This window comes from Carassius gibelio, chromosome B21 (genome assembly GCF_023724105.1).
Source record: "Carassius gibelio isolate Cgi1373 ecotype wild population from Czech Republic chromosome B21, carGib1.2-hapl.c, whole genome shotgun sequence".
Taxonomy (NCBI): Eukaryota; Metazoa; Chordata; class Actinopteri; order Cypriniformes; family Cyprinidae; genus Carassius; species Carassius gibelio.
This window is the reverse complement of record NC_068416.1, coordinates 10,968,500-10,983,170: the sequence shown is the minus strand read 5'-3', so window position 1 is coordinate 10,983,170 and position 14,671 is coordinate 10,968,500. Positions and strand designations below refer to the sequence as shown.

The window sequence follows — 14,671 nt, the reverse complement described above, 5'->3', positions numbered from 1 at the left end:
ATAGTCTCTATATTAAAGGCTTATTTTATATTATATATTTATTCTCGTACAAAACGTATTCTCGTTGCTTCATAATGTTACGGTTGAACCACTGATGAAAGATTATTGAACTATTCTGACGATGCATTTCATATTTTTCTAGACCTAAGACAATGTAATTTACTTGGCAGTCCATGGGACAGTCACAAGCCTCCCGGTTTTCATCCAAAATATCATAAATTGTGTTCCAAGACAAACAAAGCTTTTATGTGTTTGGAATGACATGGGGATACGTGATTAATGACAAAAAAAAAATACATTTTGGGATGGAGTATCCCTTTAAGGAAGTAAAAAAAAATGTAAAAAAGCACAATAGTTAATTAGACACCTTTTAATGGGGTCATATAAAACAATATGAAATTTAGATTGCTGAGCAATATGCTACTATGTAAATGAAAAGTCAGTCCTAAAATTATATTGTTTTCTTGGAAAACAATAAAGTGAACAAAAAAAATATAAACTTCAAGCTTCTCTACATTCCTAAGCGACTTTGACTTGGGCAACCACCCAGAATTCCTTAGCAACTACTAAATCTATACCTTAGCATGTTAAAAAACACTGTGATCACCTTAGCAAGCAGATAGTATTAGCCTGGCATCACGCTTGTTATCATTTAATCAATTCTTTTTTTTGATGAGATCTTACATTTTGGCATGGAAAAGCTAAAATTTTGGTTAGACTTTACCATCTGACAATTGGCTCTTTTATTTAGCCTTATTTAGCCATATTGCATTTTGCAATTTCTTCCATTCACATTATTACAAGTGAACCATATAGTATCTTAGTATGTGGCACCACAAAGGGTAGTTTCATTGTTACAATGATAATTCACTTGTGTAAATGAATGTTCATGTGCATGTATTTTTGAAAATACCTTGATATTTGGGATGGGGTGTTATTTTTTTATTTTTTTCATTCAGTAGTGTCACACACATGCAGAGAATAGCATGCATATGGTTCCCACACATCTTCTTTTGTGTATCTTGCTCCTTCTTAGGGTAGTACATTAGTCCAGCTGTTTTTCAATCACTGAAAATGTTATGCATACTTTTGGAATATTGCCCATAATTCTGAAGTTATAATAAATGTAAACTGAGATGTTGAGAGAATGTAGGTTGGCCACAGAGTTTCATGCCTTCGTCAGCAACAAAGTACACGGGGAAAATGTGCGACTGTTGTAGAGGAGAGGAAACTGTGGCTGGGCCAGAAAGAGGAAGTTAACTCATTTTTTTTTATGTCAGTCACTTAACCGTTCTCAAGAAAAAAAAAGAGAAAAAACTGTGAATTGTATTAAAAGTTATTGTCTTTGATTTCACAACGGTAAATTAAAACTAGATACATTTTGCAGATGCATTGTGAAATAAGATGTTTAGATTAAAGATTTGTATTTACAGTTGGCCTGTGTGTGCCTTGTGATCAACTTTTGCTGAATCAGTTTCCTTTAGAAATCACATAGATGTTCTTACCAAATGTACTGTTGCAATCTGCATCTGCATACTCTCCGCACTTCTGCACCTTCTATCTCCGTCAGTTCGATATGAAAGGAAACTTACAATTCAAATAGATCTGACATCTTATGATTGTTAGGGTCATGATATTGGTGTCCTGTCACGGTAGGTTTTGTTTTTGACAGCTTAGATTCTGGTGGTAATGTCAGTGATCAAAAAATGTTGTTGGAATGGTTGTGGAAGAAACTTGAGGTGTTACACAACCACTCTTAACTTCCTAACATCGCTGGTGTGATCTTGGGCATGTGCAATGCCAGGGAAATGTGGTATTTCCCTCTATTCTCAAAATAAAACTTCTCATATCTAAATACAAATGCGTAGATAGATGTAGCAACTAGATGTTCGCATTTGCTTTAGAAAATGGAAATGTTACTTGGTTCCAGGACGTTGTGTGTAGTTTGCATTATTATTCATGGTTGTAACAAACAGTGTGAGATGACATAGCTTTCATATTTACTACTACTTAGGGTTCACACCCTAAGACCATGTGTAAGCAAAGCTGCAATAATAGTGAGAATATTGTACAGTGGGCGTACAAAAAAAAGTCCCTATTAGTTTAAATTCAATCATATAATTTCCTCTAAATTTGGAGCCTAATTCATCCTAATGTCACCAGATTCTGCAGCTGAGTTGTGGTTTAGATGGGAATCAGCTGTGAGCCGCCGAGGAGTCTACTCTGGGAAAGCATTGATTCTTGATGTTGAAGAAAGCTTCCTCTGTTTTCCATTATTCAGTTGTATGAGCATAATACCTGACTTAACCAGAGTTCATTGGTGAAACTGGTTCAAAAGGAAACAGTCCTAAGAATATTAACCAACTTCACTTGGGCAGGAAGTGAAACACTCGGTGTGTGTGTTTGCACTGTGCCCATCGCACATCTCAGTGTTGTGCTCACTTACTTCCTGTTTCCTTTGTTATAATCACTGTCTCAAGCTAAGTTTTTTTTATTATTAGAATTATTACTGTGACCAATACGATTACACTTTTGTGAATAATCCAATTTCCCATGTAACTGTGGTGCCTCTTCAGTTTTATGGGAATCACACTGGCTTCGCCTTAGGCGTCTGAAGCAGGAACTTGAGTGCAAAACCACAAATGAAGGCCCAAACAATATAAACATTGAAAATGCTTAAAAGAGCTAAAGAAATAAAGGTCCCCTTTAGGCATCCCTGATTATTTTAAACCTTTCACGCCTGGGGTGTTCCCATCTCATTTAATGTGCTCATTCACTAAAACCTCTCTTCATCATTTTACACTGTGAAGGCGTCATGTCTTGCCACATTGCTTCTAGGGAGGCTAAAGATCAGTGTGTTCAAGTTTTCTTCACTTTGTCAACAGTGTTACAGTATATCAAATGTTACATATGAACAAGTCTGTGCCTAAATATCTCTGCTTTCTTTTACAGTTTTTATGTTTGATAATATGCCTAACAGTAAATTGCGACAAAGTAGGCTACATGATGTACATTCATATCCCAGTTGTCAGAAGATTCATAAAGATTTTCACGTTCTGTGAGGTGCTTAGTTCACAGCAGTGAAAGAAATTAACATTTTCCATTACAGGTGCAGTAAGTGATTTCTGAGAAACACTGTTGATATTTGAACTCACCTAAATAAACACTCCACTACCCATAAGGATCTTGATTGCTCCACCCCCAAAGTTCATGAACATCTATGCAACACAGGCACCTCCCCTATCACAAGAGTTCCCGCCCCTTACTGGTGATTGGTTACTAATCGCTTATCTTAATAAATGCAATTTCTCTATTAAATGTATGTATATTTTGTTAAAATAAAAATAAATTCAGTTGGAATATTAAGATTGTATAGGGATGCTACCCATTACATTAAATCAGTATTCATAAAATAAATTTTGCACTGCAGAGGTGGCATAGAAGTTGCATCTTAAGTGGCATTTACAGTAGATGTATTTACACAGACTGTTTAATTCCGCTCAGAAGTGGTATGAATGCATTTACTGCAATCATAATTGCATAAATAATCAAATGAACAGTTTTCAATGGTATTCTAACCACATTCTGTAGTTTTCATACAGTGAAAGTATGTGTTCCCTTTGTGGCTTTTTTTTTTTTCAGGATGAGTGTCATACTCGCACATTAATAAATTAGCTGTTATGATATCATCAAAGACGATACACAGTACACATGACAAATATGTAATTTGATCACTTGTTATAAATGTGACCACTTCAAAGATATTTATTGTCATAATGAACTTGATTTTAACTATGTTACTCAATTCCTGAAACAAATTCTTTCTACCTCTCCATAATAAACTGCAAATTGGTATTTTAATTCAGGTCTTGGTTTATTCAATGCTTATTTTCATGATCCAGTCCTCAAGGATAAAAACAAGTCCTGCTGTACTTTTTTTTTTTGTGTGTGTGTGTTTTACATGGAAATATATCATTATGGTATTCACATTTTTGACTAATTGTTGAAATCCTCTGAGATGTTTTAAAGTGTCCCATTATGCCATTTTTACGGTTCCTGTTATTGATTTGGGAGTTTACTACAATAGGATTATATGCATCCTAGGTAAAAAATGCTTTCATTTTCTCAAAATAGATTCATTAATAATATCACCTCATTTTCCAGTGATTCTCAAACGATTCGTTCGAAGCAGCTTAAAGATTCCGTCTCTCTAAACCCCTCCTCTCTGTGATCCTGATCTGCTCTGATTGGTCAAATGGCCTAGTCTGTTGTGATTTGTCTTTGGCGTACAGCGGTGTCGGAAGCAATACACCTATTTCAATAGTTATGTATTTTGAACACTCTGTAGAAAATATAAACATCTGTTATTTATCATACTTACAGGTTGTAATTCAGTGGAGCAGCTTGTTTCAAAATAAACAGGATACGGATCCATCTTTCAACAACAAGCACGTGTTTTTTGGGCTGGGTCAAGTTGTTCGCAGCTGGCCAACATATGGCATAGGCGTGTATTATGCAAATGTGTTAACCCATGACGTGTAGCTGTATGTGAGGATCACACATACTCTATATGTGTGGTACTGAAGCAGCACGGACTGTGCTTTCACACAGGTCCTGACCCATGGCTGTTTACCACAAACACAACATTTATCCATACAAACATTTTGCTTTTTCAACATTGTGATTCTTTTTTTACAGCACAGTAATACAATCTTTTCATCAAATGCTTTTGCATTTACTTTTAGATTTATATATTAAGTTGCTAAAGCAAAACATTTAAACTAATTTTCTTACATTATCACAAACATTCTAAATTTAAACTTACCATTGACAGAAACAGTCCGCTCTACTGCCTTTTCTGGTAACACTTTATAATAACTGCATGCTATTAATCATTAGTTAAGCATTAGGAAACAGTTAATTCATAATTTATAAAGCATTAATAGACATTTATAAGCAGTTTATAAATACAGATATAAATGCTCTATACCTTTTATAATGCTTCAAATCTATAATGATTTAAAAGCATATCTATAATGTATTTAATAATTGTTTTTTCATACTTTATTAATGATCAATTTATCATTTCTAAATTAAGTATATCTAGGGGTGTGCCGGTTTCAGAATTGGTGATGACGGTTATGACGTGAGTCAAATGTGACGGTTCATAACATAACCGTGGGGGGGGGGGGGGTGGGGGGGTAGTGGATCTGCCGTAGAGTCAATTGGTTGTTCTTGGAGATAGCGGGTTAACTCCGTATCCGCGCCACTCTGATCGGTAAAGGGGCAGAGATTTCAGACCTCCGTTTATTAAGGAGATCTGTCACAAAACTCATCATCTGCACCAGCGTTTTTTGAGCAAATTTCAAAGCCGCACCCGCCCGCCATCCACTGATTGTTTTGCGATGCAATGCTTTGCTGATGCGAGCCGTAAAAAAAGCCATTGTCTGTTCTAGAAAGGATGCAGCAAAGATATTTAATGCTAATGTATGAGGCATAGGCCTACGCTGAGTTTCATTTATGATGAGATGCGCTCTAGTTCACAGTGCAGTGCAAGTGAACGCGGCGCGCTGGTGCTTCCATGTCACGGTTATCATTGTCTGCTATATTTGCTTTTTATTTATCAAAATACATGCAATTGGTTGATGAAACATTTATTAAAATTAAGATAAAATTTGTACAAAACGAAATTCGTTTTTAAGAAAGGTTTTCTACAAAGCAAAATTTTATGAAGTGGTAAATATCATGTCTGACGATTTACAAAACTTCATTAAGTGGTAAAAACCATGTCTCCCAATATATTGTGCATCTTATGATCCTATCTAAAAAATGAAAATAATTTTTGATAAAAAATGTTTGTAAAAAATATTTTAATGACACGGTTTTGGCGGTTATAGAGTTCTAATGACGGTGTTCAACTATAACCGCCGGTCTCACGGTTATATACTAACCGTCACACCCCTAAGTATAGCATTATTTACACACCAGTTATTAAGGAGTTGTCAGTGGTTCATAAGATCACTTAGAAATTGTAAATAAATGATTAATAAACTATTTAAATGTGCATTCATACTTTTTATCTTTTTATTCAGACATATAGTAATAGTTACTTATAGTGTTAATAAATGGTTTATTAACATGTATTTCTACTGTAATTCAGGGTTAATTCAGGTAGTTATAAAACATATTTAGTTGTTAGTTAACTATTTTTGTGAGCTCATCTAAAGTGAGGACTATTTATGCCTTGTAAAGCTTTTACAAATGAGATTTAAAGGCTGTTAATATTTCTATGTTCTGTATCACTGTGTTGTTTGTTTCCGTTATTTGTTTAGAAGATAACTGAGCCTTTAAATATCCTTTATAAATGCTTTACAAGGCATAACTAGTCCTCACTTTAGATGAGCTCACATAAATAGTTAACTGACCACTACTAAATGTTTTATAACTAGCTGAATTTACTACATTTCTTGTGATCTTAAGAATCACTGGCAACTCCTAAATAACTGGTTTGTAAATAATGCTATACTTCATTAAGAAATGATAAATTGATCATGAATAAAGTATGAAAATACAATTATTAAACACATTATAGATATGCTTTTAAATCAAGAATAAAGCATTTATATCTGTATTTATACACTGCTTATTACTGTGTATTAATGCTTTATAAATTATGAATTATCTGTTTACTAATGCTTAATTAATGATTAATAGTGTGCAGTTATTATAAAGTGTTACCCCTTTTCTTTTGCATTTAAATCTTTATTACTAACAATCCTGCGGTTCATAAAGAACTTTAAAATGATTGACTTGTTTATCTAAGTGTTCTTTTCCTTTAAACCTAGCCAAAAAAAACATAGCCTGTGTTGGCTGTGAAACACAGTAGATTTTAATTGTATGCATTTATGATATAATTACTAAATTTTTGTGTCAATGTAGGTTCATATTTACATAAAACAATGCGCTGTAAGTGTGCATGAGCGCACGCGGTCTTCAAGAAAAAAGCATGCGAGCATTGAATGATTTAAACACTGGCAAGAATTAAAAAGAAAAAAAATAACAATCACAACAAAATATAAACATGATCGAGCAGTGCAGATAGATACAAAGATACGGAGTATCATTTTTCATCTTTATGCAAGACCGTGTTTCCAAGCTTGTTCAGTCTTGTCTAATTGTTGTGCTTAAAATTCATTGGTATTCTCTTGAAAAAGGTCATTCCGGAAAGCCTTGGGAATTTTTCGCCAAGTTGAGTGTAAAATTGTGATGACAGACCCAAAGGAAATTGAGAAAACATGTCTGCATTGACTTTTGTCAAAGGTCATGTTTCAGTTGTTTATATGAGAAAGTGTCTATTTTATTGTCATTGATTCCTAAGCTTAGAGGTGGATTTTTAGACTATACCACAGCATATTTTCAGATCCTTTTCTCTGTTTTAAAGCACAATCACTTGGGTTGGCACCTCAGGAATCTCTGTTTCAATGCTTTCATGTTTAAATGCAAGGAACCAAAAGTCAGCCTCCATGGCAAATGACAACATGCCCAGAAGCACACTCTAATCCACCCAGACATCTTAGGTTTCACTTTGTCTACTCACAGGAAGGCTGACTGATTTTCACTTCTGACAAAAACAAACCGGCTTAACACGCATCCATGCCAAGGCACATATTCCAAACAGTCATTATGGGGCCCATGGTTTCCATGTCAGGCTCCAGTGGGCTTTTGTCTGTATGGCTTTTGTGAGACACCACTGCAACTGTTAATGAGCCTTCAATTCAGGTTTATGACATTGACTGTATATTTCCCTGGCTGTATATTTGACTTTATCAATGAATTGCTCCCACTATCTAAACAATGACACATGAAAATCTAATATCCCCCAGTGCTTTTGGAGTTTTTAGCATGCTGACCTTGTTGTAGTTATTTCGAATATATATATATATATATATATATATGAAGTGAAGTGAAGTGAAGTGACATTCAGCCAAGTATGGTGACCCATACTCAGAATTCGTGCTCTGCATTTAACCCATCTGAAATGCGCACACACACAGAGCAGTGAACACACACACACACACACCCGGAGCAGTGGGTTAATTAATATATATATTAGAAAGAACGCAGCCCATCTCAATACTCCTAAAGGTGTGTTCCTGTTTTCTCACATCCTTTACAAGATCGTTCTTCCAAGGAAGCTTGGCAAGACTGGTCTCCACGAGAACACGAGTCTATTCTTTGTGTTCTAGGAATTGAGAAACAGCCATAGATAGATAGCAGTAAAATATACAATAATTTCTCACTTTTCAAATTTGATACCACAGCAAAAACTACAAAGGTAATTAATATAAAATTCAAACTTTATTAAAATTAAGTCAGCAATCAGAGAACCAAAAGAACAAATAAACAAATTACAAACTATAGCACGAGTAATAACAGTAGAACATGGTGTTTTTGATGTTTTTTATTTAATAGTTTGGTGAACATTAATGACAAACAAGGGGGCTGTATTTGTCTGTTGACACTTAAAGGCCTGATTCACACATTGAATACACATACCTCTGCAAACTGTTTACTTAAGACATGACCGACTGTGTTACAAGGATACTGGCCAAGAAAGCATTTTAAATGATTAGTTTACTTCCAAAATAAAAAAATCCTGATAAGTTACTCACCCAGTGTCATCCAAGGTGTTCATGTCTTTCTTCATTCCAAAAGATATCAAGGTTATTGAGGAAAACATTCCAGGATTTTTCTCCATATAGTGGACCTCAATGGGACCCAAAAAGGTTGAAGGTCCAAATTGTAGTTTCAATGCAGCTTCAAAGGGCTCTACATGAACCTTGCCAAAAAACAAGGGTCTTATCTAGCGAAACAATCAATCATTTCCTACAAAAATAGAAAAACAAATTTATGTACTTTGTAACCACAAATGCTCCTCTTGCACTAGCTCTGCAAAGTGCATGTGCAACTCCACGCATTATTTAATCATGTTGGAAAGGTCACACGTGGTTAGTTCTCTGTCTGTGTACTTCAGTTCAAAAAAGTAGGGTAGTGTGAAAAAGTCCATCTGATTTTCTCCTTCAACTTCAAAATCATCTGACATTGAACTTCCTTTGCATGTTCGCTTTTTCTGTGCTTCCGCCTACGTCATATCTGACCTTTCCAACGTGACTATGTAATGCGTGCAATTTGGGCCTTCAACCCATTGGCTCCCATTGAAGTTCACTATATGATAGAAAATCCAAAGAAAAATACACTATACACTATGAGTATTTTCATCAAAAACCTTAATTTCTTTTCGACTGAAGAAAGAAATGAACATCTTGGATGACAAGTGTGTGAGTAAATTATCAGGATTTTTTTTTATTCTGGATGTGAATTAATCCTTTAATGTCATTTTGTTCTACATTTACATACGTTTTTGCCCTCTCTCTGGCTTGTAGAATGAAACGGCCTATTTTTTGTCATTGTACTTTTAAGATTCCGTTTGCAAGTGACCTCTATTTTCATTGGCTAACCTTTTGTAAATGTCAATGACCCTGTCAAGTTGCATATAGAATGTGTGAATGTAGTTATATGTTAATAATCAATAGTTTACCCAAAAATGACAAATCTGGCATGATTTACTTAATCTCTAATCTGTTTTTTAAAGCAGTCATTTTTAAGAAATGCACAACTGCTGCATATGTATCAACCATGTGTCAACCATGACACATTTACATTGAGTAAAAATTTAGAGTTGCACTTGATTTAATCTGGAATTTATTGAATTGGAGAAGTCATTTTAGGCATAGCATTTTGGCAATTTTTGAATAACTTGCAGTGATGAATTAATAATGCATATATAATAATTATATGGTTAATGTAATAACATGTTAAATTAAAATTTTGATTCCATGTTGACTTTAATAAGGAGCTTCTCTCTTAACTGATTTGTCCATTTCATAACAGGTCACTAAACCCCTCTGAGAAGTAATAGTGTGACATGACGAGACCCTCTTCCAAATCTCTCCATCTCTTCCGATGACTTTGTACAGTTAAAGGAAGCCTTGTGACCATATGAATGAAACCATGTTGCTGCTCATTTAATCATTTACATAAAATGTGCATGGGGGTCAAACCTGATTTGTTTTGAAGGATTTTAAGTGGTGTTCTATAGTTAAAGACCACCCCGGAAGGGGGGAAGAGAGGAAGATAAAGCGGCCTCATTTCATGATCAATTATTGATACCATAATCACTCTGTTTTCTAGCTACAACCGAGGCAGTTTGAAACTCATTAGAAAAGCTTCAATCAGGAAACCGTTGACATACACCCCTGAACAAAATCATGCACTGCATGTTCATTGTGAGACAAAATGCCCTTTTATGACCTCAAACTATGACACAATTAAATACAGCAGCCGCACAAAAATAATTGGACACTTAAAAATGTAAAGTAACAATAAAAAATGCAGCAGTGTAATGAAAAAATATAGATAGATAGATAGATAGATAGATAGATAGATAGATAGATAGATAGAAAATAATAAAATAAAATAATAAAATATTTATTTAAAAAACGGAAGTATTGTTATCATTTACTCACCCTGATATCATTCCGAAAATTCAGCCTATGTTCTATAACACAGTGAACTCTCATGTAGCTCTACAATCACATTTGTATTTGCTTATATTCAAATATGGCAGGTAATGCTAAATTATGCTGCTGTGCAATATTTTCAGTGATTAATGTCTAGAATTTAAGTTCAATATGGCCACATACATTTTGTAAATATAGCAAACAACTTGTCTTGTGGGGCTAACGCCTCAATTTACTTGCTTTACAAGTATTGCATTATAGATTGAAGTTTGAGAAGTAAAAAAAAAACTAATTTAGAACTTCACGAAAATTATTTAATGAGAATCTTTTTTCTAAGCTAGCATTTGATAAGACTTTTGGAGATGCCAGCATCTTGTTATGGGCATCAGTATCAAAAACACAGTGTATTCATTTTCAACAGTAATGCTGAGAACAAATATTTCTCAGGAGAGATCCCATCTTCTCTAGTTAAAACAACCATATATTAACAATAGTAAAGCTGATTGTTATCTGCAGTACAGTTTTGTGATTTTTGCCAGCAGCAGTGTTATGAAGTAGCTGTAAGCTCTCCACGTATGCAGCATTGCTATCAATACCAGCCTCCTACACACTGCCTCTATATCGCTGCAGGTCCACACACTCCCAATTGCCTCTGTGTAAATCCTACTGTCTCTTTGCATATACCTGAGGAGCAAATGCAAATCTCAGCCACCGGCCACTGCCTTCCCACTCTGTTCACTTCAATGCATTCTCTTTTATTAATCACACTCATTTCAACTAGTCTATCAGGTGCGTGGCTCACCGGCTACATTACTGCTAGGCTGAATTAATTGCACGTTAGGCTATACTTGCTCAAATTGACAGAGCTTTATATCAGTCAGGACAATTATTAATCATTTGGCCATTTTGAGTTATTCACTGGTAATCGTGTCTGTTTGGCTGAATTTTTGTTTTGTTTATTGAATATTTTGGATTTTAAGAAATTGGGGGAAAAAAACTCAAACTGATCATGTAAAATATTAATATTTCATTTCAGCAATGTGTGTAAATCTCAGTCACTCTGAAATTACATTACTAGATCAGTAGTTCTTAAGTGGTAGTCAATTTAAATGTTATATATTTATTATTATAAATATTTTTATTTTGTAAATTAAATTAAAATGTCTATTAAATTTCTAATTAAATGAAAATATATATATATATATTTTTTTTATTATATTAAAATTAAATATGTATACAAATAATAAAACATCATATCAATGCATACTGCTAAAAAAAAATTCTCTCACTTCTCAATTATTTCTGCATATTGCCAAGCCTGTGTACTTTATGAAAATAAGATTTTTTTCAGTGCTATATATGTATGGACATTTTTGTTTACTTAGTTTAAGCTTAATAGTTTTGGTACTGTGCCTGGTCACAAAGTTATGTTCAGTGAATCACAAACAAATCTGCCATTCTAGATATCAGTTTCTGCCATTGTAAAACTCGGGTTGTACACTAATCTGTATGCAAATACTGTGCGTTTTCTCTGCATTTGGCTAAAAAGGAAAAGCTTTACCAATCCTGGGGTGTGCCTTTAATATTTTTAGGATGTTGTCGATGGTATTGTCCATTTTGTTGTGGTCAACTAATGGTTTTGTCTCTTCAGTTTCCTTTCCAAAGCGAGAAGAAGAAAGCAAAGTGCTATTGATTTTTATTGTATTCATCGAATGTCATAATGATATTTACTCATTTGTGTGTGCGTGTGTGTGTGCATGCTTAACTCCACCTTTTCAAAGCCCTTAGTCACTGTGTTTCTTGTTGCTGTATTTCCACAGAGAAAGACTACAACAGCCTTTGCGAGAGGCAGCCAATCGGACGCTTGCTATTCCGGCAGTTCTGCGACACCAGGCCGGAGTTGAGGCGCTGTGTCAAATTTTTGGATGCTGTGGTGAGAAGCAGACCACTAATTGTTCTTCACTTTATAGGCAAAACATTTTTGTTTCTTCTCTTTATGAACAACCTGCCTTGGATACACTGAAACTAGCAAGTTGAGGCTAGTTCTAGAACAAATATTTCTATAGGAATTACATTGACACTTTGTTACCCATGACATACTCTAAAGTCATTGTGATTGTTTAGGTGGGCTTATTTAGACTTATGAATGACTTTAAAACTTAGATCTATAAAGTTATTAATTGAATGGAACAGCTCTGGCTTCAGAAGTAGCTTTGAAATGCTGTTTACACCAAGGGCGATAACTAACTTTTAATAATATTTTTTATTCTATGAGAATTAGGGAAGTCCACACTACAGATATAATGATAAGGACATAGAGGAACAACATTGTTGGAATCACTTTTTAGAACTTTTTTTTTTTTTTTTCAGCTGATGAATGATAAAAACATTAACAGTCACTCAAAATCCATCTGACATGAAAGAGCTTGTTCATTTTAAGCATCAGATGCCATAACTGAAGTGAGCTTTTTGTAATAAACAGAAGGTTTTCATTCGTAAGTGTGAACGCTAACAAAGATATCGTTGCAAATATTGATATGCTTTTTAGGGGTGTAAGAGTTAACAAAATTCACGGTTCAGTTCTGACTTGTGTCATGGTTAGGTACATTTTTGATGAGGGGGGGTAATTGCTTACTTCGCAATGTTGGAAATATTTCTGTTTTAAACCATGAAGGTGAGCAAATGAAGATCACATAAGCAAATATTTTGCACAGGAGCTATGCCTATAAACGTCTTAATCTCAGAAAAATCTGAATAAATATTCTCTCAGAGATGATGAGAGATGAATCTACTTCAACATATGCTTATAATGTTATATAGCTTACTGTTTTAATTTAGTCCCTTTATAATATTTCTCTTGTGGCCCGTACATGGTGAAAAAAAAAGAGAAAAAACATATTTTGATGTTAAACAGGTTGTTTTTGAAAGTCAGTTCTTGAAATAAGATAAAGCTATTTTTTTATTTGATTTTTATTGATGACTGTAATGATAATATTTTGATTATAGGTAGGGCTGTGTGATATGGCCAATTTCGATATCGTGATTTTTGATCAGTTTTGCGATTGATTTCGATTTTAATCACGATTTTGACACACACAGACATGCTTTACAGTTGTAAACAGGGCTTGAAAACAGAAAAAAAATTCAATCGGTTCACTCCGAACAGAATCGATATTTTAACGATGCTGTTCTGCGTTCCTCTAACATTATTACCATTCCGAAACCGGGAGGAAAAAAATACCGGTTAATAACGTTATTTTTTTTAAAACAATATTATTTGCCTATAATTTGCCTAATAATAATAATTTTATAATAATAATAATAAAGTATAGCGTTTTCCTTAAAAAAAAAAAACGCTTACAGTTTACAGCTTGCACCAGATTTTGTCCAAATGTAAGGTAGGCCTACTTAAAAAATAAATAAATAAATAAAAATCTATCAACACTTTAAAAGTATTTAAGATATTTAAAAATGTTTGCTGCATTGTTAAAAAAAAAAAAACACTTGTATAAGATTGCGTTTTGAGAGTAAAAAAAAAAAACCTGTAAGTCGCGGCTCACATTGCATTTTATTAGCCCTATTACTTTCCGAAATAATGAAGGCTAAAATGCCTGTAGTCTAAAGCAAAATGTTTAAAAACATTATAAAAACAGTTATTAGTTTCTCTTCAAATCAAATCCTCTAAAGTTTAGGCTATAAAGACCTCAATCCAAAAACAAATTAATGTAAGCTGACGCCTACCTCTCTCATTCGGCACGAATCCAAATGTTTCCATGTTCCCGACATATCTGTATGCTAAAATGTTATTTAATATAAAGAATATAGAATAATAGTAAATGTATAATAAGTAACGCTGTATATGCGTCCGACAGTTGGACTAAATTTCGTTCAATAATTATTTTTAGGTTAATAGCAAATTAAAACTGTTCAGCTTCTGGGAAATTTGTGAAGCTCCGCTAGGCTGTTTTAGTTCCCCTCACTCCACAACAAAATAATTTCAATTAACAGTATTTAGAAAAGAACAGGAATTACAAATATAAGAAGCTATGGCAATATTAACGACAAACCAAAACTAATTAATTTAGACTAAA

General features: G+C 34.0%; 1 protein-coding gene across 1 annotated transcript in view; it reads left to right on the top strand.

Moving 5' to 3' along the window:
* Window positions 1-14,671, top strand: part of grk6 (G protein-coupled receptor kinase 6) — a 46,578-nt gene that overhangs the window by 7,551 nt on the left and 24,356 nt on the right. The window contains exon 3 of the mRNA XM_052587841.1: window positions 12,401-12,513. Within this exon, the coding sequence (XP_052443801.1) occupies window positions 12,401-12,513 (113 nt within the window). The remainder of the gene's footprint in view (window positions 1-12,400; window positions 12,514-14,671) is intronic.